Below are 25,753 nucleotides of genomic sequence, written 5' to 3' on the forward strand. Positions count from 1 at the left end.
GGCAGACGATATTCAAGTGTACATCTCATTTAAGCCAGATCAAACTGACAAGTTGTCTGTTTTATTTGACTGTCTGACTGCTGTGAAGGATTGGATGGCAAACAACTTCCATCAACTAAACGCAGATAAAACCGAGGTTCTTATTATAGGTTCAGATAAAAGTCACTGCAAAAATTGTTACTTGCATGGGGCCCCCTCTCAACAACAGTAAGGTCTAAGCTCAGAAACCTTGGTGTTATTTTTGACCAGCAAATGCACTTTGATCACCACATCAGATCACTGATACGTAGCTGTTTTTCCCATCTGCGCAATATTGCTAAACTTCGGTCTGTGGTATCCCACGCGGAGTTGGAAATGATCATTCACATTTTTGTATCAACCCTGGGCCGGCTACAAATGGTCCAACATGCAGCTGCAAGGCTGTTGACTAGGTCCAGAAAGTCATGTCATATTACTCCCATCTTAACGTCCCTACACTGGCTCCCCATCAAATTTAGAATTCAATTCAAGGTTCTGGTCATCACTTACAGAGCCCTTCATGGTCAGGCACCTGCATACATCTGTGACCTATTGCGTCCTTACAGCCCCTGTAGGTCTCTCAGGTCCTCTGACCAGGGTTTGTTGGTTGTCCCCCGTGCCAGATTAAAAAACAAATTTGATCAAGCATTCCAAACTGTGGCTCCCAAACTTTGGAATGCTCTTCCCTTGGATCTTAGATCAGCGGTCTCAGTTGAAGCTTTTTTAATTTTAATTTTTTATTTGTTTTTCAGATTTTATCCCTTTTTCACCCAATTTGGTAGCCAATTGAACCCAACCTAGCATCCAATTATCCCCTGCCTATTGCGAAGGATCCGCCGCACGACCCCGTGGCCGGCAGTCCCAGAAGAGGCCGCCAGGCAGACTAGCTGACTGGCTCCTCGAGCCCAGCACCTGTTATTCCGGCACCCCGGGGGCGCTGTTGCGCGACGGATCCTTGTCCGGAAATACTCCTATACCGCCCTCGGGAGTGGCCGCCCAATATGCCGCTCCCCGTGTGTGCCCCAGCCATATCCGGAACTGGCGAGCTGGGATTCGAACCCAGTCCCCGGTGGGCAGCATGCACTAGTGGCCAGTGCTTAGACCGCTACACCACCGCGGGGCACTCAGTTGAAGCTTTTAAAAAATAGCTGAAGACTGTCCTGTATAGACAGGCTTTTGGCTAACCCCAAAAGCCTGTCTCTTTGTGTCCTGTTATTATTTGTTGTACACTTGTTATTTGTTTCTTGTTCTTATTTTCACTTCTTTGCCATTTCTTTTAATCTGCTGTAACTTTTGCTCTTTTCTTATGTTTTTGGTATATGTAAAGCACTTTGTGACCCCTGGTCTGGGATAGGTGCTATAGAAATAAACATACTTACTTATGTACTTACCCCGAGGCAATACCGCTTTGTACTATCTCTGCAAAGAGCGTAGCACAGGCGTTATTCCATGTCATCTCCCGGGTGGGGATTCCGAAAGAAATCCTCACAGACCAAGGCACCAACTTTATGTCACGAACACTTAGGGAACTTTACAGGTTGTTAGACATTAAAGCGGTCAGAACGAGCGTGTATCATCCGGCCACTGACGGGCTGTGTGAGCGATGATCAATGATCCGTAAGTTCATACACGATGATACTGTAGTCGTAAGTGGTTAAACACTCTGTTGTTTGCAGTGTCTGAAGTACCCCAGGCTACCACGGGGTTCCCCCTTTGAACTGTTGTACGGGCGTAAGCCCTGGAGCGTCCTAGACCTAATTAAAGAAAGCTGGGAGGAAGGGTCTAGGGACAGTAAAAATTAAATCCAGTATGTCCAGTCCTGGACCTGCACGCAAAGATCCACTCACTGGGGGTTATATCGCGGGAGCATTTGCACGAGGCCCAGGAGCGACAGAAATGGCTGTATGACAGAGGGACTAGCTCTACGCTAACTACGCAATTTCGCACAGGCAGATAAAGTCCTTGTACTGCTGCCTACTTCTAGCTCAAAATTACTCTATAAGTGGTAAGGGCCGTTCGCGGAATCTGGGATGTTGACTACGAGGTAGTACGTTCGAGGGGATAGCACGCAGATATACCATGTTAATCTCCTTAAAAAACTGAATGAGGTGGTCCTGGTTACGCTACTCCCCGAGAGAGATGAGTTCGGGCCGGCGGTCCCAAAAGTAAACACTAGCACCCCGACCTGCTTAGGTGACCATCTCTCGGCGAGCCAGCAGGTTGAGAAATTACAACATAGCTTCGCAAGTATATGTGTGTGTGTGTGTGTGTGTGTGTGTATGTGTGCGTGCACGTGTGCGTGCACGTGCACGTGCGTGTGCGTGTGTGCTGACGTTGTGAGCGTACCCTGTCCAGGCGTTTGGCCTCGATGTGTCTCAGCAGTTGCTGCCTCCAGTCCAGAGGCATCTTGGACATCACGTCTTCCGGCGGCTTCTGCTGCATCATCATCATCGTCGCACGCATCTTCATCATCTCCTCCCCTGGGCCGCCACTCTCTGCTGAGCCCAGACCGTAGTCCAGATTATAATCCCCTGGCGGCATCTTCTCCAGCAGCGCGGCCATGGTGGGCCGGGCCGAGACGGGCCGGGAGGCCTGGGAGGCGCCGTAGCTCTCTGTGCTGTAGCTCCTGGCAGACAGGGGGCGCCGCTGGGTCAGGCTCTTGTGGGCCCCCCCCGGATACGCCATGGCCATGGCCATGGCCATCGCCGCCTTCTTCTTCTTCTGCTGCTGCTCCTGGTAGGACAAGTAATTGTCGCTGCTGTCGCTGTCGTAGCGCCCGCCGCCGTTCCGTTTGTGGAGGAGGAGGAGTTGCTGGGAGGAGGAGGAGGCGGGAGGGGGAAGGAGGGGGGGGTCACCCAGGCCCAGGCCCAGGCCGGTGAGGAGGGGGTGCCTGGGCGCGGGCGTGGGGTGGTACCCCTCGCCCCCTCCCACCACCCCCCCCTGGCCCCCCTCACCCCCACCCCCAGGGTACAGCTGCTCGGCCAGAGCCAGCTCCTGAGCCTCGTGGACGCGCCGGAAGAGGGCCATCTCGGCGGAGGAGACCAAGGAGTCGGCGCGCCTCAGGAACCCCACCCCCGGCGGGCGCTGCTGAGAAGAGGACGACCACTGCTGAGGCTGCTGGGACGCCGCCTGCGCGAGGGACGCAGAGGGGGGGGGGAGGGGGGAGTCCTCGTCGAGGCCCTGCGGCAGTGGCGGCGGGGGGGAGAAGGTGAGGGAGAACAGCTGGTCCCCCGCGGGGTTAGCGTAGCCGCCATGGTAGGAGGAGGAGGAGCCGCGGGGGCTGAGCAGCTCCTTGGGCAGGGTGGTCTTCCCCCCCCCCGGGGGGTTGGCGGCGTACTCCGGGGCGTTGGGGAAGGGAGGGGGGGGCGGTCCGGTGCGGCGGTGGTCCGGCTGGGGGTTGAAGCTCTGGTCGAAGTGGTACACCTTCTTAGGGACGGCGGGTTTCTGCTGCTGCTGCTGGCCGCCGCTCTTACTGAGTCCATAAGAGTCCAGGTCGTCGTCCAGCAGCGGTACCGACTGGCTCCGGGACATCTGGCTCTGCTGTTCTAGAGGCCCCGGGCCCAGGTCCCCACGGTCCATGCTGCCTCGGGTCTCAATGCTGGAGCTGTAGTCCATAGGTATGCTGTACACCTGGATGGAGAGAGGGAGGGATGGATGGATGGGTGGATGGATGGAGAGAGAGAGAGAGAGAGAGAGAGATAGATAGATAGATAGATAGATAGATAGATAGATAGATAGATAGATAGATAGATAGATAGATAGATAGATAGATAGATAGATAGAATTAAGAATATAGTCATTTATTAGTCAATGAACAATTAAATTCATTATGACTTACTTTATCTCCTTGTCATGGGTAGTATGTTATTCTGAACTATGGTCAGAGCATATCCATACAAACATCAAGGTGTTACCTATTACAGCCTGCTTGTACATCTGATCATCATTCCTACTGTTAGAAGCAGTTTAGTTTGGGTCTGTTTTTTAGGCTGAAATTAAATTATTATTATTATTATTAAATTATTCAAAAGAGGCTGGAGTTGAAGAGGTGTACCTTGTAGGAGCCCATATCCATCTCATCGATGCTCTGCGACTTCTTGAACTTCGCCTTCACCTCCTTCATCATCGGGGACAGGCGCTCCGAGCTCTTGCTCATCACCATGGTGACCTTGTTGGGTTCTTTCCTGCTCTGGGGGTACATGTTGGGCTGCTGGGCGCCCCGCCCCTGCCCCTGGCCCCGCCCTTGCCCTGCCGAGGAGTCCAGAAAGCCCCACTGTGCCCCCCCTCCTCCCCCTTCTAGCCTCGGACCCCCCAGCCCCATGCCGCCCCCCCCCATCATCATCATCATCTCCGGGGTAAAGTCCTTCCGGTCCGGGTGCGGGCTGTTCCCGGGCGTCAGCTCCAGCTTCGAAGGGAACGCCGTCCTGTCCTCGAACGGGCTGGGGGTCCGCGTCCAACCCTGCCAGGGGTTTGTAGGGGGGCCTGGCGGGGGGGGAGGGGGGGGGGCGGGTGCCGTCTGGCTCTCGGGAGCGACGGCGCGTACGTTGTAGGGGTGTTGGTGCTGGTGTTGGTGCTGGTGTGGATGGCTGGGCGTCTGCTCCAGCTCCAGAGGCACCCCCACGATTCGCTCCTGCCTGAGCAGAGGCCTCCGCGCCCCCCCTCCCTGGCCGGCACTGGTGGAAGAGCTCCGGGGCTTGGAGCCCAACATGGGGTTCTTCCCTCCACTGCCACCGCTTCCGGCCGGGTCCAGCAGGAGAGGGGGCCCTTCCTCCGACACGAAGCCTGTGTTGTCGTAGTGGGAGCCGTGGGAGTCGTTCCAGCTGTCGCTGAAGTGGTCGCTGAGCGGGCGCCGCTCTCCTCCTCCTCCTCCTCCTCCCCCCCCCCCACGCTGCTGCTGCTGCTGGAGGGCGTTCGGCGGTGGAGGGGTTTCCCGCTGAGAGAGCAGGGGTTTGGTCTCCAGGGGCTTGGGGGGGAAAGACTGGGCCAGCCTGGAGAGGGGAGGTGGGGGGGGGCGGTGGGGGGACAGCTGGTCACTCCCATCAATCTTGATCAACTTTGTTGATGGTTAGATGGAGATGGATATCTGGATAGATGGATGGACAAATGGATGGATAGATAGACAGATAGATAGATAGACAGACAGACAGACAGACAGATAGATAGATAGATAGATAAATAGATAAATAGATAGATAGATAGATAGATAGATAGATAGATAGATAGATAGATAGATAGATAGATAGATAGATAGATGGATGGATGGACAGACTGACGGATATGTTTATGTCTCTCTTATACAGAATTGCTTACAACTGAGTGTTTGTGTCTGTGTGACTGTTGACTGTTTTCATAATGTCAAAATGCACTGATAGTATTTATGTCCTTTAGATATTGTACATGTATGTGGACATAAATAAAGCATTTAAAATGTACATGTGTGTACATGTGTGTGTGCGTCAGCTTTGGCTAATGCACTCCAATGACAAGATATTTGATTTAAAAACCAAAATGAACATATTCTCTGGAATCAACCAGAATTCTGTTAGGGATAGAAGAATGATTGAAGCTAGAAAACTAGAAAGATCGAGAGAGAGAGAGAGAGAGAGAGAGAGAGAGAGAGAGAGAGAGAGAGAGAGAGAGAGAGAGAGAGAGAGAGAGAGAGACAGAGAGACAGAGAGAGAGAGAGAGAGAGAGAGAGAGAGAGAGAGAGAGAGAGAGAGAGAGAGAGAGAGAGAGAGAGAAAGACAGAAAATAAATCTAAGTAAATTATGTTGGTATCAGTCCCTAAACAGAGATACATGTTAAATGACCTGTCCACTGCCACCGATCCCAAACTAAAGCCTGGTACACACATAAAGATGTTCTAAGTCTTAACAGACTTTTTTATCTGAGAGAGACACATGAAGATAAAAAATCATGGACTGAACAGTTTTGATCGTATTGTGTGTGGTGTGCTCCGATATTCCCAATGCAGCGCACCACATACGTAAAGATCTGTCCTACGACACTCTAGAGCAGGGTTCACCAACTACTTTGTCCAAGGGCCAGAATTTTTTCGAAGCATACACTGTGGGGGCCGGACTTATACAGTATATATATATTTATTTTATTTATTGACCAATCGGAAAGGTTACCTGACAGGTATGCACTTTAACCAGTCCCAGTCCCAATATAGTACAAATTAAATGCAGAACATTTTGATTAGATGGAAATTAAGAGGTAACATTCTTGTCATAGAATTTTGTGAGTTCTATGGAAGTGTGTACATGGAAATACTCCAGCACATTTCCATCCGATGGTTGAGCCTGGAGAAGTGTTTGACTCGTGTTCTGCGGCAGTATGGGCCACTGACCAGCTACTTCAAGTCATCAAGTAGGTCTAATTTTTCAATGATACGAATGCAAGATTTTTTACAAGAGACTGAAATGTAAACTTAGTCTACACAACCTGTGCTTTTTTATTCACAGATGAGAAACAACCAAGGTTCAGGAGGCTGTTGGAAGCGTTCTCTAATCCAATGACGGAGGTGCACCTGCTCTTCTATCAAGCTACGTTGACTGTCTTCTCCACTTTCAACCTCCTCCTCCAGAAACAGAAGTCCTCCATCTTCCTTCTACACGATGAGGTAAAATGGGAGGGTCAGGATATGCTTCTGCCAATAATGTGATATACGTTTGTTCCTTTTTTCATTAAGTGCTATGTCTTAGGTCTAAAGTCATTTTGAAAATCTTTTCTGAAATACAATTTTGTAGATGACAAATTTCATCCGCAAGTCAAAGTTTCTGAAGCCTGTAGCACTGCAGGGCCGGAGAACACATGAAATCCTCTACAAGGACCCGTCAAACCAACTGCCAGGTGACTCCAAGTTTTAGATAAGCAGATACACATACACTATCCACTCACTGACCTCACGTAGACTGTTTGTGTGACGGCTGCTTGTTCAGACAAGTTATGAGTTTGATCATGTCATCACTGATGTGATGGGAGATACTTAAAGAAAGGTATTGAAGTTAGCTATTGTGGTTGTTGATGATTGTAAATGAACTATGTAAACAAACTCTTGTAAACAAACAAAAATATTTTTTATTTTAAACGTACCTGTTCTAAAGTAATTGATAGTTGTATTGTTATTGTGTCTCTGGCAGGAGAAAAGCTGAATATCGGCTTTACTACTCGAGCTACGCTCAACAGGCTCCTTGATGCAGGAGACATTACACCGCAGCAAGTGGAGAGGTTCCAACAGGCAGCACTGGCATTTCTTTTGAGGGCTGTGGAGTATGCCATGGAGAAACTACCCCTGCGAGAGCCCCTGCTCAAACATGCCATGTTTGTTGACGTCCAGCAGAGGACAGAGTGTGGTGTGGAAGATGCCTTGTACTTTGTTGACAGGTTAGGGTTGACAAGTTCTGATCATTTTGAATAGATTGTTAAGTTTGATAATCACATCTGAAAAACAAACCCTGCTGTTCCAGCTGCTGTAACTATATCTGATCAGTGCACATTGTGTTCTTTTTAGATTTGCTGAACTTCTCCCGTACCACGGACCTCAAGAGCATGACAAACTCAGCGAGGAGTTTCTGGATTACCAGTTCATGGACATTCCCGGGCCACCAGACCCAGCCACATTCGACGTTGAGAGCTTTTGGGGGAACATGGCATCAGAGAAGAATAAGGTAATAATTATTCTGCACCCTTTGACATACTACACATTGACTTAATCAACTTGCTGCATAAGAAAATCCTTGAGTAATTAGGCTTCCTATGTACATTTTTCTAAGGTGAACGGGATGAGCAGATTTGGGAGGCTCTCTCATATTGCCAAATTGGTTTTGGTACTTCCGCATTCAAATGCTGATGCAGAACGAGTGTTCTCCGTGGTGGGGCTGAACAAAACCAAAACCCGTAACAGTCTGGCTCTTGATGGAACCCTTTCATCCATCATGACGGTGAAGATGGCTGGCCTCGAGCCAGAATGTTTCAAGTGGGAGCCCCCTACCTCTGTTATTAAGGCATCAAAATCTGCCACAAACGCCTACAACACAGAGTTATGAACACCGCTTGTAAGGGTTGGGGTTGTTGTACTGCAATAGATGATAATAAATATAATATATTTTTATTACTGTCTGAATTTGTCTTGTTTTATACAATTTTCCAATTGTTTTCATTTCTTGTGCTGGTTTATTATGATGTAAAATTGTAGGAAACTAGCAAAAATAATAATCATAATAATAATAATTGGGTGGGAGAGAGTGGCCGCTGCTGCCAAACGTGCTCAGTTTTGCGTCGCTCCACCGGCAAAAAATCTCACTCCAAAGTTTTGGTGAAACTTAAAAATCTCACTTAATCTCACTCCAAAGTTTTGGTGAAACTTAAAAATCTCACTCCAAAGTTTTGGTGAAACTTGGCAGCCCTGGGCATACAGGTTTTGCGTTACTAAATGTTGGCAGATGAATGCGTACTTGTCAGTCCATTCCTCATTAAAGCTGCGTTTTTCCACATCAATGTTACGCTTCAGGTTCTTTGAGAGTGACATTTTGCTTGATTGATAACTGAAAATGATTACAATGAAGTGAAGCCAAAATATCTTGATCGCCCCCCTGGTGGCTGGCTGCAGTATAGGTGTCAGGAGTCTGTTAACACTGATAATAAATCAATAACATACATTTTGTAAGAAAGTGAAGATATTAAACAATAATATGCTAATTATGCCTAAATAGAATACATAAAAATAAGTCCGGCCCCCACAGTGTATGCTTCGAAAAATTCTGGCCCTTGAACAAATGTAGTTGGTGACCCCTGCTCTAGAGTCTCGTCCCCCAAACTAGAAATTTGGTGTGATCAGGGTAGTAGTATCCTGACTGACCTGTACGAGGCAACCATGTGCAACAGGGCAAATAAAGTGCCAAAGAACGAAAAGAAGAAGACGCGTCAGTCAGCTCGCTTCTTGATTGGCTACATTCCATTCCACATCACAATCGGACTCTGGAGTTGTCCATTTTCACACACAAGAGGAATTTTGATTTGTAAATATCGGCCCCGACCATTTTCCGAGCAGATTGTCGGGAGAAATGGACTCTTAACACACCTCACACCACAGGATAATCTTGTAGGATACTCTTTAGAGCCACCCGACAATTGGACGTTTGCTTTCCTTGGTCGGAAGGGGAGAAATTGGGCCAAAATCGGCCAGATTATCTTTATGTGTGTACCAGGCTTAAGGAAGTCCTTGGTCCTAGTAAGGCTACGCTAGGCTAAGCTAACGGAGGATGTACAGACTCAGTGAGCGGCCCGGCCATCACAAAGGTTGTATAATATAATAATAATAATAATAATAATAATAATAACTTTTATTTGTATAGCGCTTTTCCTGCAAACGTTGCAGCTCAAAGTGCTCCAATCATTATACAATCATAACGTTATTATTTAGTCATTTAAAGGCAATATTAAAAAGATGGGTTTTTAGTCTTGACTTGAACATATGTGACAGGGCATGGTTAAAAAGTCCTCAACTATGGGCAAAATCATTTTTCAGTTTTTTCCAGATTATGAAAGGGTAGATTGTAAGCTTTAACATGATGGGCCCTATTATGCACTTCATCAATAAGACGAGGCGGTAGATCTAAACTTAAGACGTGGAGGCGTGGTCAAGGCCACTTTGCTATTATGCGTGCTGTAGTGGGCGCCTAAAACCCGGCGCTAAGCAAAGAAATTAGTCATGGGTGTGTTTTGGGCGTCTTCTCAATCAACCCAATCAGCGTGCCAGGTGCCATTCCCTTTAAGAACCGGCTGCGTTGAGTCATTAGCGCTATGCTATTATGGAAGTCCTGAGAAGGAAGTCAGCGCGCTTCTCTGCCTCTCCCTTCTGAAATAAAGCATTTATACTGTGACCGTAATTGACGTCTTGCCGTGGAGCCACGTGCGTGTTCATGTGTGCCCACATGCATGCGCAAACCGCGGAGGCGCGCTCGTGTTTCAAAACGTGCATGAAGTCTAAACTTAAGAACTTTTCAAACCACTTCTTAGCGATAGGAGCAAAGTCAGATCGCATAATAGCAGGGGCGCCTAGTGCACTTCATTAACATATGAACACTCCCACAATGAGCAATATATGCACGGGAGTTTTACGTCTTATGTGTGGGCGCCTATCGACACCTGCATAATAGCAGTAGCGCGTATGAAGCGCATAATAAGGGTGGGGGTAGGTCTTAACCTGGCGGTGCGTCTTAATTAACACTTAAGACGGCAAGTTAAGAAGTGCATAATAGGGCCCGATGTGTCATACATTGAAATCTGAAACAAGTTGAAGAAGTCATGGATATTTGAATGTTGATACCCCCTGAACCACCGTACTGAGATATCTAGCCTCAAAGTCTTCAGAGACGTTTTTCACAGAGGTAATGGGTGGGAACAATAGCTGGTTAACTCCACCCTAATCACTCCCTCAAGACAACCACACCCTTAAGACAACCACTCCCCCATTACACTACCTGTCATTATCTACCTGTCATCTGTCAGTGGGGTTGTCAGCTAACCCTCAGGAAACATGCAGGGCTGACACGTTTAAATAGCTAAACAATAATAATAATAATAATAATAATAATAATAATAATAATTCAAGATTCATGATTTTTTATTGCTATGTGTGCCAAAAGTGTATTACATCCCATTACAAGTACAAGAGAGTAAAATTCATGGCAATGGAAACAATTAGGCAAGATACAATTGAGCAATACAATAATAGAATGGTAAAAAATTATAATGTTGTGTCCGTGTGCATGCATTTATCATTATAGTCCATAAAGCATCTAGTGGGACTTCGGTGTAGTTCCTTCCCATCCCATCTGGGCATCAAAGCTGTAATAAAAAAAGAAGATAGTACATTTAAAATGATTGCCCACTGTTACCAACACCACTTTTAACGAAATAGCCTACTACTATCTTCATAAAATAGAATTGCTTATACAATGACAATGACAAATACCTGAAGTGCTGGTGACTCATCAAGGTGTCATCTCTCAGAACCTCTCACCTCCTCATTCTGTAACACACATTTCAGGTCAGAGGTGTGGACACTTCTCTAGTGTAGGTTTTCCATAGACTCAGTGTACTCTAAGTAGGCTAGTGAAATAATTTAAATTCACAGTTTTTTATTTATTTTTATTTTTATTATTCTACAGCAAATCTACATATCAATGAATTAATCATTATTTTTGATTCCACACAACATTATGGTTCATTACAAAAGCATTTACTTTTTCTATAATCTATTATATCTCTAACAAAGCTAGCTAGCTAGCTAACAAGCTAACACTTGTTTGGCTAGCTGGTACACACAAACACACTAAAATGGTGCATGAAACATATTACACTATGTTGAATGTTTAGTAGGTCTGTATTTATTCATTATGTTTTATTGACAACCTATTTCTTCCTCCCATCATCTCCTATTCATTTTGTAGAGGGGTGGCATAATTGTGGTGAGCAGTTTCAGTGGTCTAATAACTGATGCTAACAACGGGGCTATCTATTCACAAAACAACAAATAACTGTTTGGCTATCCTAAGTAAACAACACAAAATCCTAGTATACAACACATGTAACTCACTAAAACTTACCCAAGAACACAGCAGAAGGTCTGTCTGCAGACGACTGTCCCAAGAATAGTGAACTGGTGTGGAGATCAATGTCTGACATTCTGTTGTCATCTGTCATCGTCAGATTCGGAGTTCGGAGTTCCCGTTTGGAGTTCCCGTTATGTATAGTCCAATATGAAGGAGTTCATTAATTGCCCACTGTCGATATTTCTGCCTGCTTATGAAATTCTGTTGATAGCGTTAGTGAGAGGTTCAGCATCCATCTTGTAAACTTGTAAACAAACGCAGATGGCTACTTACATACAGCTGGGGTGGGCGTGGCTACACACACTGCAACACTAATACGAATAATACCCCCCACCCGACTTTGATAACTAAATGTAGGTATTTAGTGAATGTAAAACTGTTGGATATGATACCGAGTGGGTTCTTCATCGCTTCGTTTGTCGTCCTATGCCAAAAACCGGAAAACTTTTTTTTTCACAACAAGACTTGTTTGGCTCGATTGCAAGGTTTCACAATTGCCGAGATGGGGACCTATTAATGAAACCCAGTCACATATGTGCTGAGGTTGCATCCCTAATGTAAACTGGCAGTGCATTCCACAATTTGGGTGCACAAAATGAGAATACAGCCTCACCAAATCTCTTCTTTTGTACAAAACCAGCGTCAGAAGACCTGAGAACTCTATTGGGCTGATATGCTAGCAAAATGTATTTCAGATATTCTGGTGCTATGCCAGTGAGAGCTTTATAAACAAGCAGAAGAATCTTGAAATCTATTCTGAACTTAACAGGAAGCTAGTAACCCTAACCCTAGACCACACTGGGAGCTACCCCGGGAGGACAGGCACAGCTCACCCACAAAACCATCTAGCTGCCCACAAAACCAAAATTATAATGAAATAAGAGATAATATGACATATTTTTTCCCTACAAATATTGAAAAAACGACCTCATCTACTGGCCGTAATACCCAAAGGCCTACTGGCCTTTTAATATTTGTCTTACGTCTTTTCTCACATCGTGCTCCTGTGTCTGTATGTGTGTGCGCTCCTGGCTGTGTGCGTGCTTCTCACCGATTGGTCCAGTGTGTCTGCGGGGGCGCCCCCCCCCCAGCGTTCTGGATGCTGGCCCCGCCCCCACCGGGGGGATTGGAGGAGGAGCCAGAGGAACCCTGGGAAGGAGAGTAGTCAGAGTAGGTGGCGGAGGAGCCGCTGTGGGGAGGACCCCCCCCCTGAGGCTTATCAGCATCTGAATCATCTGTGGACTCTGTAGAGAGAGACAGAGAGAGAGAGAGAGAGAGAGAGAGAGAGAGAGAGAGAGAGAGAGACAGAGAGAGACAGAGAGATACAGAGAGAGTTTAGTCAAATTCCAATTGGCTATATTAAAACTCTTCAACATTGACCTTAGCTCTGGGATCTTCCCCAATATTTGGAATCAAGGACTGATAACGCCGCTCCACAAAAGTGGAGATAAATCTGATCCAAATAACTACCGTGGGATTTGTGTCAACAGCAACCTTGGGAAAATCCTCTGTATGATCATCAACCACAGACTCCTACATTACCTTACTGTAAACAATGTCCTAAGCAAATCCCAAATTGGCTTTTTACCAAAGTATCGTACAACGGACCATATATTCACCCGCAGTACCCTAATTGACAACCAAATAAACAAAAACAAAAGCAAACTATTCGCCTGTTTCGTAGATTTCAAAAAAGCCTTTGATTCAATTTGGCACAAGGGTCTGCTATTCACACTGTTGGAAAATGGTGTTGGAGGAAAAACCTACGACATCATAAAGTCAATGTACACTAACAACAAGTGTGCTGTTAAGATTGGCAAAAACCACACAGACTTCTTTTCCCAAAGCCAAAGCATTAGACAGGGATGCAGTTTGAGTCCAACCCTCTTCAACATCTATATCAACAGTTTGGCAAAAACATTAGAGCAGTCTGCAGCACCTGGCATCCCCCTAGTAGACACAGAAGTCAAATGTCTACTGTTTGCTGATGACCTGGTGCTGCTGTCCCCAACCAAAGAAGGGCTACAACAACATCTTGACCTTCTATACCAATTCTCCCAGACCTGGGCCTTGACAGTGAATCTCACTAAGACGAAAATTATGATTTTCCAAAAAAGATCCAGCCTCCAGCACCACAAATTCAAATTCTTCCTAGATACAATTGCCCTAGAACATACAAAGAATTATACCTACCTCGGCCTAAACATCAGCACCACAGGCAGCTTCAACAAAGCTGTGAACGACCTGAGAGACAAGGCAAGGAGGGCTTTTTACGCCATCAAACGGAACATCAAGTTAGACATCCGTATTTAAATCTGGCTCAAATTATTGGACTCCGTTATAGAACCCATTTCCCTCTATGGTTGCGATATGGGGTCCACCTGCCAACCAAGATTTTACAAAATGGGACAAACACCAAATTGAGACTCTGCATGCAGAGTTCTGCATATCCATTCTTCCTATCCAACGTAAAACACCAAATAACGCATGCAGAGCAGAATTAGGATGATACCCACTAATTATAAAAATTCAAAAGAGAGCGTTAACATTTTACAACCACCTAAAAGAAAGTGACCCTGACACGCTCCACAACAAAGCCCTTACCCACAGAGAGACTCTAGGGAGATGCCCCCTCAGCCAGCTAGTTCTGGAACTCTCACAGTCACAAGCAGAGACATCTATTAGACTAAACCAAATTATAAGAAAACAAAAAGAAAATTACCTGACACATTGGCAAGAATCAACCAAAAACCAGAGCAAATTGGAATGATATTTGGCCCTAAACAGAAAATACACAGTGGCAGAATACCTGAGTACTGTGACAGACCCAAAGCTAAGGAAATCCTTGACTATGTACAGACTCAGTGAACACAACCTAGCCATCGAGAAGGGCCGCCACAGGCAGACCTGGCTCCCCAGACCAGACAGACTGTGTACCCACTGCACACTAAACCAGGTGGAAACAGAGCTGCACTTCTTAACTACCTGCCAGCTGTACAAGGACATCAGGGACACATACTTCCCACTGATCACCAACACCCAAGGAGACTTTGAGGACTTGACCAAAGTCGAAAGGCTACCATATCTGCTGGGTGAGGTACAGCAAAGTGCAAACACAGCAGCAAGATTTGTTAGCTGCTGTGATAGAAAAAGGACATCAAATGGGCTAAAACCACCATAAGAATTGAAATAAGTTTTATTTCATTTATTTATTCTAGTATGTAATCTATTTGTAATCTATTTATTTGTAATCTAGTATGTAATCTATTTATTTATTCTAGTATGTACATTACATTATTTTTCTTTTTGTTTTTTATCTTCACACTTCACATGCTTTGGCAATGTAAATGTGTGTTTCCCATGCCAATAAAGCCCTATGAAATTGAATTGAAAATTGAGAGAGAGACACAGAGAGAGAGAGAGAGAGAGACATACAGACAGAGAGAGAGAGAGAGACACACACACAGAGAGAGAGAGAGAGAGAGAGAGAGAGAGAGAGAGATAGAGAGACAGAGAGAGAGATACAGAGAGAGAGAGAGAGACAGAGAGAGATAGAGAGACAGAGAGAGATAGAGAGAGAGAGAGAGAGACAGAGAGAGAGATAGAGACAGAGAGAGAGATAGAGAGATAGATTGATAGATATATAGAGATATAGATAAATAGATAGACAGAGAGATAGAGAGAGAGATAGAGAGAGATACAGAGATAGAGAGAGAGAGAGGGAGAGATAGAGAGAGAGATAGATAGATAGGCAGATAGATAGATACATACATACAACTTTCCCCAGAGACATGCTATGCTAACACTCACACACACACTCGTACCTTTCTTGTCCTTGCCCAGTAGAACCACTTTGGGTTTGTACATTGGAGGCTCCACCAGCGTGGGTCGCATGTCTGAGATCCGGATGTCATTGGGAGAACCACTCAATGAGTCCTGAGCGCACGCACGCACACACACACACACACACACACACACACACACACACACACACACACACACACACACACACACACACACACACACACACAGAGTGTGTTGTAGTACAGAGTATTGTAGTAGAGTATTGTAGTACAGAGTATTGTAGTAATAATAATAATAATAATAATAATAATAATAATAATAATAATAACTTTATTTGTATAGCGCTTTTCCTGCCAACGTTGCAGCTCAAAGTGCTTTAATCATTATATTGTGGTGATTCACATTAAGTCTCAAGGAGAGACATTCACCAAGGAGAGCTTGTACCTTTAAGAGTGGGTGTTAAAGGGGCTATGGTTTCCGGTTCCGGGATATACTAGTATTGTTACTATGGTTACAGTTGTTACTTACTGAGTGTATGTTTTGCATGTATCTAAAGTGAGGAGAAGTAAACAACCTCGACTCCAGCCTACGACTGTCGTCTCATTGTTACAACTCCCACAATATAATCATAATTGAATTATTTAGTCATTTAAAGGCAATAATAAAAAGATGGGTTTTTAGTCTTGACTTGAACATATTTGCTGAGGTTGCATCCCTAATGTAAACTGGCAGTGCATTCCACAATTTGGGAGCATAAAAATTCATGAGAATGCAGCCTCACCAAATCTCTTCTTTTGTACATGAGAAAACCAGCGTCAGAAGACCTGAGAGCTCTATTGGGCTGATATGCTAGCAAAAGTTATTTGAGATATTCTGGTGCTATGCCAGTGAGAGCTTTATAAACAAGCAGAAGGATCTTGAAATCTATTCGAAACTTAACAGGAAGCCAGTGTAGAGTTTCTAAAATAGGAGTTATATGAGCTTGTCTGCTTGTTTTGGTTAAAACTCTCGCTGCTGTATTTTGGACTAATTGCAGCTGGCCAATAGCTTTCTTCGGAAGACCAGAAAGGAGACTGTTACAATAGTCCAAACGTGTAATAACAAAAGCATGCATTAACACTTCTGCATCAGCTTGCCGGAGAACATTTCGAACTTTTGCAATATTCCGTAGATGATAAAAAACATTTCTAGTGATAGATTTGATGTGAGGCTCAAAGCTTAAGTGAGAATCTATAATCACACCTAGATTCTTAGCTTCATGTTTGCAGTTTGAAAGTAAGCTTCCCATTGTATTCGACAATTTGTCTTTTTGGGGTTTTGGTCCAATGACAAGAATCTCAGTTTTGTCAGTCTATTTTAGTACAGAGTATTGTAGTACAGAACATTGTAGTAGAGTGTTGTAGTACAGAGTATTGTAGTAGAGTATTGTTTTACAGAGTATTGTATTAGAGTATTGTAACAGACTGTTGTAGTACATAGTATTGTATTAGAGTATTGTAGTATAGTATTGTAGTACAAAGTATTGTATTAGAGTATTGTAGTACAGAGTATTGTATTATAATATTGTAGTAGAGTATTGTAGTACAGGGTGTTGTAATAGAGTATTGTATTAGAGTATTGTAGTACAGAGTATTGTAGTAGATAATTGTATTGGAGTATTGGAGTAGAATATTGGAGTAGAGAGTATTGTAGTAGAGTATTGTAGTACAGGGTATTGTAGTAGAGTATTGTAGTACAGAGTGTAGTACAGATTATTGTAGTAGAGTATTGTAGTACAGAGTATTGTAGTAGAGTATTGTAGTACATAGTATTGTAGTAGAGTATTGTATTAGAGTATTGTAGTACAGAGTATTGTAGTACAGAGTGTAGTATGGGAGTATTGTAGTAGAGTATTGTATTATTTCACTCTCTCCCCCCCTCTCTCTCACTCTCTACTATAATACTCTACTACACTACTCTGTACTAGAATACTCTACTGGAATACTCCAATACAATACTTTACTACAATACTCCAATACAATACTCTAATACAATACTCTACTACAATACTCTGTACTACAATACGCTACTACAATATTATACTACAATACTCTGTACTACAATACTCTAATACAATACTCTACTACAATACTATGTACTACAATACTCTGTACTACACTCTGTACTACACTACTCAGTACTAATAATCTACTACTGTAGAATATTGTAGTACAGAGTATTGCAGTAGAGTATTGTTGTAGAGTATTGTAGTACATATTATTGTAGTACATATTATTGTAGTATAGTATTGTAGTACAGAGTGTAGTAGTATAGTATTGTAGTACAGAGTATTGTAGTAGAATATTGTAGTACAGAGTGTAGTACAGAGTATTGTAGTAGAGTATTGTAGTACAGAGTATTGTAGTATAGTATTGTAGTACAGAGTATTGTAGTAGAGTATTGTAGTACATAGTGTTGTAGTAGAGTATTGTAGTACATAGTATTGTAGTATAGTATTGTTTAGAGTATTGTAGTAGAATATTGTAGTAGAGTATTGTAGTACAGAGTATTGTAGTAGAGTATTGTAGTACAGAGTGTAGTACAGGAGTATTGTAGTAGAGTATTGTAGTACAGAGTATTGTAGTAGAGTATTGTAGTACATAGTATTGTAGAAGGGTATTGTATTATTTCACTCTCCCCCCTCTCTCTCTCTCACTCTCTACTATAATACTCTACTCTTCTAATACAATACTCTGTACTAGAATACTCTACTGGAATACTCCAATACAATACTCTACTACAATACTCCAATACAATACTCTAATACAATACTCTACTACAATACTCTGTACTACAATACGCTACTACAATATTATACTACAGTAATATGTACTACAATACTCTGTACTACAATACTCAGTACTAATAATCTACTACTGTAGAATATTGTAGTAGAGTATTGTAGTACAGAGTATTGCAGTAGAGTATTGTTGTAGAGTATTATAGTACAGAGTGTAGTACATAGTATTGTAGTACAGGGTATTGTAATAGAGTATTGTAGTAGAGTATTGTAATAGAGTATTGTATTGGAGTATTGGAGTATAGTATTGTAGTAGAGTATTGTATTAGAATATTGTAGTAGAGTATTGTATTGTAGTATAGTATTCCAGTAGAGTATTGTAGTAGAGTATTGTAGTACAGAGTATTGTAGTAGAGTATTGTAGTAGAGAGTGTGAGAGAGAGAGAGAGAGAGAGAGAGAGAGAGAGAGAGAGAGGGGGGGGGGGGGGGAGAGAGAGAGAGGGGGGGGGGGGGGAGAGAAAGAGAGAGGGAGGGGGGGGAGAGAGAGATAAAGAGGGAGAGAGAGAGAAAAAGAGGGAGAGAGAGAGATAAAGAGAGAGAGAGACAGAGAGAGCGAGTATTGTTTGGACTAGGTTACCTCACCTGCTCAGTAGAGTATTGTAGTAGAATATTGTAGTAGAGTATTGCAGTACAGAGTATTGTAGTAGAGTATTGTAGTAGAGTATTGTAGTACAAAAGAAGAGATTTGGTGAGGCTGCATTCTCATTTATATGCACCCAAATGTACAGTTTACATTAGGGATGCAACCTCAGCAAATATGTTCAAGTCAAGACTAAAAACCCATCTTTTTAATATTGCCTTTAAATGACTAAATAATTAAATGAAGATTATAAAAACCCATCCTTTTAATATTGCATTTAAGTTACAAAATAATTAAATTACAATTATATAATGATCAAAGCACTTTGAGCTGCAACGTTTGCAGGAAAAGCGCTATACAAATAGCGCTTGTATAGCGCTATACAAAGCGCTATTCAAATTATTATTATTATTATTATTATTATTATTATTATTATTATTACAGAGTATTGTAGTACAGAGTATTGTAGTAGAGTATTGTATTACAGAGTGTAGTAGAGAGTATTGTAGAAGAGTATTGTATTACAGGGTATTGTAATAGAGTATTGTAGTAGAGTAGTGTATTGGAGTATTTTAGTAGAGTATTGTATTGGAGTATTCCAGTAGAGTATTGTAGTAGAATATTGTAGTACAGAGTATTGTAGTAGAATATTGTAGTACAGAGTATTGTAGTAGAGAGTGAGAGAGAGAGAGAGAGAGAGAGAGAGAGGGGGGGAGAGAGAAAGAGAAAGAGAGAGAGAGAGACAGAGAGAGAGAGAGAGAGAGAGAGAGAGAGAGAGAGAGAGAGAGAGAGAGAGAGAGAGAGAGACACTGCCCACTACCTCGAGGTAGAGACAGTTATACATAACCCTAACCCTATTATATACATTTATACATAACCCTAACCCTATTATATACTGTTTGAGTATTGTTTGGACTAGATTACCTCAGAGCTCTCCTGGCGTTTGGGGATATCCATGGCAGAGTTGTGGAGGTTCCCTTGATCGGACATCTGGACCTTATTGAACTCCATGACCTGTAGCACGCGCGCGCGCACATACACACACACACACACACACACACACACACACACACACACACCTATGTAACATGTATGTACTGTACTTGCAGTACTGTGTATGTTTGACAGTGTTTGTGTATGTGTGTGTGTGTGTGTGTGTGTGTGTACCTCCTGGGGGGGCAGGGGCCAGGGGGGGTCGTACTGGTCCAGGTGTTCCACGTTGGTGCCAGAGGAGTTGGTCCCCGTCTTCCCCACCAGACTCTGGACAGACTTCACCATGTTCTTCAGGTCCTCAGGGTAGGGCGTGGGGTACCGCTTCAGGTTGATCTCCACCTGGGGAGAGAGACAGGTCAGACAGACGGACAGACGGATAGACCGGTCAGACAGACAGACAGACAGTCAGACAGACCTTGACTTTCCCAGACTCCTCCTCCTGCTCCTTCTTCTCTTCCAACTCAAACGCCACCGTCATCCTCTGCTGCCGCTGCTCCTCCCACAGCGCCGGGTTGAAGCTGTCACTATCCGACTGGTAGTCTGGAGGGCAGACAGACAGGTCAGACAGACAGGTCAGAGACAGTTAGGTCAGACAGACAGGTCAGCCACACAGTCATGTCAGACAGACAGGTCAGCCAGACAGTCAGGTCAGACAGACAGACAGACAGACAGGTCAGCCAGACAGTCAGGTCAGACAGACAGGTCAGCCACACAGTCAGGTCAGACAGACAGGTCAGACAGACAGGTCAGCCAGACAGTCAGGTCAGACAGACAGACAGACATGTCAGCCAGACAGTCAGGTCAGACAGACAGGTCAGCCAGACAGTCAGGTCAGACAGACAGTCAGGTCAGACAGACAGGTAAGACAGACATACAGGTCAGCCAGACAGTCAGGCCAGACAGGTCAGACAAGTCAGGCTGGTAGTCTGGAGGGCAGACAGGTCAGACAGACAGGTCAGACAGGCAGTCAGGTCAGCCAGACAGGTCAGCCAGACAGTCAGGTCAGACAGACAGGTGAGACAGACAGACAGGTCAGACAGACAGTCAGGTCAGACAGGTAAGACAGACAGACAGGTCAGCCAGACAGTCGGGTCAGACAGACAGGTCAGACAAGTCAGGCTGGTAGTCTGGAGGGCAGACAGACAGGTCAGACAGAAAGACAGGTCAGCCAGACAGGTCAGACTGGTAGTCTGGAGGACAGACAGACAGGTCAGACAGACAGACAGACAGACACACAGGTCAGACAGACAGACATGTTAGGCAGACAGGTCAGACTGGTAGTCTGGAGGACAGACAGACAGGTCAGACAGACAGGTCCGACGGGTCAGACTATTTACATTTTTGGCATTTAGCAGACGCCTTATTCCAAAGCGACTTACAATCAATACATTTGAATACTAAGCATGTGAATCAGCAATCCATCATTCGTTGCAGGAAGAGTAATCTAGCTCGGGCCCGGGGCCACTGATAGAAGGAAAAACCTTCTCCCTATCGCCTTCTACTAAAACTTTTTTTTTTTATTACTGGAGAAACTGAGAAACAGTACAAGGGGGCAATAGAAGTTCTTAGGGACACAGTAGAGGGGAAAGCGGGTGCCTTTAGGAGACGTAGTGGTGAGGGTCGGAAGATTTCTCAGAAGGAGCAGTTAAGATGTAACCTGAAGAGATGGGTCTTCAGTCTCTGACAGCCGTGGGGAGCTCATTCCACCAGCGGGGAGCCAGTGTTGTGAAGAGACGTGATTGGGCAGCCCGACTGCTGTGTAGAGGAGGTGGGGCCAGTCGGCCAGCTGAGGTGGAGGAGCGGAGTGAGCGGGCAGGGGTTTGGGGGGTTACCATTTCCCTCAGGTAGGCAGGGGCTGTCCCTTTAGCTGCCTGGTATGCAAGCACCAGGGTCTTGAATCTGATGCGAGCTGCTATAGGGAGCCAGTGCAGGGTGCGAAGGAGAGGGGTGACATGCGAGTATTTGGGGAGGTTGAATACCAGCCGGGCAGCAGCATTCTGGATGAGCTGCAGAGGTCTAATGGCTGAAGCGGGGAGCCCAGCCAGGAGTACATTGCAGTAATCCAGGCGGGAGATGACCAGTGCCTGGGTCAAGAGTTGCGCTGCCTCTCTGGTAAGGAATGGTCGTATCCTTCTGATGTTGTAGAGGAAGAATCTGCAGGAGCGAGCCGTTGCTGCAATGTTCTCCGCACAGGATAGTCGGTTATCCAGGATCACTCCAAGGTTCTTGGCTGTCAGGGAGGCGGTTACAGTAGAGTTCTCCACTGTGATGGGGAAGTCTTGGAGAGGGCAGGCTTTCCCGGGGATGAAGAGGAGCTCGGTCTTGTTAAGATTGAGCTTGAGATGGTGGTCAGCCATCCAAGTTGAAATGTCAGCGAGGCATGCTGAGATACGGGTTGCCACGTGTACATCAGACGGGGGGAAGGACAGGAAGAGTTGAGTGTCGTCTGCGTAGCTGTGGTAGGAGAGCCCATGTGAAGAGATTACCGAGCCAAGAGACTTGGTGTAGAGGGAGAAAAGTAGGGGCCCTAGGACAGAACCCTGGGGTACTCCAGTGGAGAGGGTTCGTGGAGAAGACAGCGATTCTCTCCAGGTCACCTGGTAGGAGCGGCCCGCCAGGTAGGAAGAAAACCAGGAGTGTGCGGTGCCAGAGATGCCCAGGTCTGAGAGGATGGAGAGAAGGATCTGGTGATTGACTGTGTCGAAGGCAGCAGACAGGTCAAGGAGAATGAGAACAGAGGAGAGGGAGGAAGCTTGGGCAGAGTGGAGGGCTTCCGTGACAGCAAGGAGCGCAGTCTCAGTGGAATGCCCAGCCTTGAAGCCGGATTGGTGGGGGTCTAAGTGATCCATCTTCCGGAAATAGTCAGTCAGTTGTTTAGATGCCGCGCGTTCAAGGGTTTTGGAAGGGAGGGAGAGAAGGGATACAGGTCTGTAATTGTGGGCAGATGATGGGTCAAGGGTAGGTTTCTTGAGGAGAGGCTTGACTCTGGCTATTTTGAAGGCCGCTGGGACAGATCCTGTGGATAGGGAGGAGTTGATTAGGGTGGTAAGGTAAGGAAGGATGTCGGGGGAAATGGATTGGAGAAGGGGGGAGGGGATGGGATCAAGAGGGCATGTGGTTGCCCGCTTTGATGTGATAAGTGTGAGAATCTCATCGGGGGATAGGGGGGAAAAAGATGACAATCCAGAGACCGAGTGTCGAGGAGAGAGTTTGGAAGGGGTGTTAGCATTGTTAGTGGGAGGAGGGAGAGGTGGGGGGGAAAAGGTGCTGCTGATGTCGTCCACCTTTTTTTCAAAGTAGGTGACAAAGTCATCGGCGGACAGGGAGGAAGGGGGAGGGGGAGGAGGTGGATTAAGGAGTGGAGAACAGTTTTCTAGGATTAGAGGCAGAAGAATGTATTTTGGAATGATAGTAGGATGCTTTAGCAGCTGATGCCGAGGAGGCGTAGTTGGCAAGGAGAGAGTGATAGAGGTTAAGGTCATCAGAAAGGCCAGTTTTTCTCCATTTCCTCTCAGCTGCTCTGAGCTCTAGTCTGCAAGCATGTAGCGTTTCAGAGAGCCAGGGAGCTCGAGGAGAGGATCAAGCTGGCTTCAAGGTTAGTGGACAGAGGGTGTCGAAGGATGAGGTGAGAGGGTAGGGAGGATAGGACAGAAGAAGAGAGGGTGCTGGGGGACAGGGTACGTAGGTTACGACGAGAGGGTCTTAAGTGGTTAGAGCAGTGGTTCTCAAAGTGTGGGGCGCGCCCCCGGAAGGGGGCGCAATAGCAATACTGGTGGGGCGCGAGAGACTGGGGAGGTCAACAATTAACACTCAGGTGAACTCTTTCACTTGTTCTAGTTGTAGCTTCATAATCTTCGTAATGGAGTCATTTCTGACAGGGACAGCGAAAACAAAAACAGAAAATGCGACAAACATGGTTAAAAAAAAAAAACTGTTCGAAAGTATGACGAGGCTTACCTTGCAATGGGCTTCACCGTGAATGTGGTGGGAGGTGAGGAGAGACCATTGTGCGTGCTATGTCTCAGAACATTAGCAGCAGACAGCCTGAAGCCAAACAAGTTAAAAAGGCACCTTGAGACAACACACCCCAATGATGCAAAGAAGCCACTGGCCTTCTTTAAAAGAAAACTTACAGAGTACAGAAAGCAAGAAACTCATATGACAAAAGCGGCATCCGTAAGTACCAAAGCGCAAATAGCGTCATTCAAGGTTGCATACAGAATTGCGAAGTGCAAGAAACCGCACACCATAGCTGAGGAGCTCATACTCCCAGCTGCACTGGATATGGTGGCAACTTTGATTGATGAGACAACCGCTGCAAAATTGAAGACCATTCCCCTGTCCAACGACACCATTGCAAGACGCATAGGTGAGATGTCAGAGGACCTTGAGGAACAACTCGCAGAGAAACTACACAAACGTTTTGCATTGCAAGTTGATGAGGCTACTGACAGTAATAAGGACTGCTTGTTTATTTCTTATGTCCGCTATGTAGATTCGGAGTCAATGAATGAAGACTTGCTGTTTTGCAAGCATGTGACAGGGAGAGCGACAGCTAATGAGCTATTTGGGATTCTTGACACTTACCTGACAGAACACGGACTGAAATGGGAGAACTGTGTGGGGTTTTGCTCAGATGGTGCGCAGACAATGGCCGGGAAAAGGAAGGGACTGCAGGCGCTAATAAATCGCGTCGCACCAAACGCGCAATGGACACACTGTGTCATTCACAGAGAGGCGCTCGCATCCAGGCAGCTTAGCCCTGAGCTAAATGAGGTTTTGACCGAAGTGATCGGTGTTGTAAATTTCATCAAAACCCGCCCGCTGAAAGCACGTCTGTTCTCTGCACTGTGTGAGGAAATGGGAGCTGAACACTCTGCTTTGCTGTTTCACAGTGAAGCAAGGTGGCTCTCCCGAGGGAAAGTGTTGTCCCGAGTCTTTGAGCTCAGAGAGGAGATTCGGGTGTTTATGGAGGAGGTGGGAATGCACGAATCTGCAAGCAAGTTCAGTAATTTAGAATTCCTGATGAAACTGGCCTATCTCAGTGATGTGTTTGGAAAGCTCAACGAGCTGAATCTTCAGCTTCAAGGAAAAGACAAACACCTACCCCACCTGGCAGATAAGGTCAGCGCATTCACCAGAAAGCTGGAGGTGTGGGGCAGGCGCCTTGATGAAGGAAATACTGATCCTTTTCAGAACCTGACCACGTTTGTAGAAAGCAGTGATTGTGATGCCACCACAGTGATCCCCTGCCTGAAGCAACACATCTCTTCCCTGGGAGCATTGTTCCAGAAATACTTCCCACACAACACTGCTGAGTATGACTGGGTGGTGGATCCATTCAATGCAGCAGGTTGGTAGGCAATTTTGATGACTAAATATAACTGTGAATATTTTGTGCTGTAGGCCTATATTTTATTAATGTTGTATGTATGTTACTAACTAACTACCTGGAATGGATTGTTGTAAAATTGAATCGTGTTGTGTTTAATATGCAATTAATTACAAATAAGGTATCTCTATCCGTAGCACCTGCTGATTTCAGCTCTGCTGAAGAGGACCAACTCATCGAGCTGACCTCTGAGTCCACCCTGAGGCTGAGGTTCAATGGTCAGACACTGAGTGAATTCTGGCTTGGTGTGGAGAAGGAGTATCCACTCATAGGGCAGAGGGCTGTCGGCATCCTTCTTCCCTTCGCCACATCCTATCTCTGTGAGGCTGGCTTTTCAGCTGTTGCTTCACTGAAAACAAAGTACAGATCTAGGCTCAACATTGCGCAGGACTTGAGAGTGGCAGTGTCAGGCCTGCTACCCCGTTTTGAAAAGATCTGCAGTGCCAAACAGGCTCATTGCAGCCACTAATGCTGTAATGTTATGATGTTCTTGATTGTTAGTGTTC

General features: G+C 45.3%; 1 protein-coding gene across 1 annotated transcript in view; it reads right to left on the reverse strand.

The window, feature by feature from the left end:
* The window catches only part of lrrc7 (leucine rich repeat containing 7), a gene marked incomplete at both ends in the record, with an annotated part of 166,178 nt that overhangs the window by 30,918 nt on the left and 109,507 nt on the right, over nucleotides 1-25,753 (reverse strand). The window contains 8 exons of the mRNA XM_080523009.1: nucleotides 2,365-2,829; nucleotides 2,950-3,648; nucleotides 4,073-5,006; nucleotides 12,691-12,883; nucleotides 15,464-15,575; nucleotides 19,787-19,876; nucleotides 20,030-20,194; nucleotides 20,271-20,395. Coding sequence (XP_080379135.1) covers nucleotides 2,365-2,829; nucleotides 2,950-3,648; nucleotides 4,073-5,006; nucleotides 12,691-12,883; nucleotides 15,464-15,575; nucleotides 19,787-19,876; nucleotides 20,030-20,194; nucleotides 20,271-20,395 — 2,783 coding nt within the window. The remainder of the gene's footprint in view (nucleotides 1-2,364; nucleotides 2,830-2,949; nucleotides 3,649-4,072; nucleotides 5,007-12,690; nucleotides 12,884-15,463; nucleotides 15,576-19,786; nucleotides 19,877-20,029; nucleotides 20,195-20,270; nucleotides 20,396-25,753) is intronic.

Source organism: Nansenia antarctica, assembly GCF_963989245.1.
Source record: "Nansenia antarctica genome assembly, chromosome: 2".
NCBI lineage: Eukaryota > Metazoa > Chordata > Actinopteri > Argentiniformes > Microstomatidae > Nansenia > Nansenia antarctica.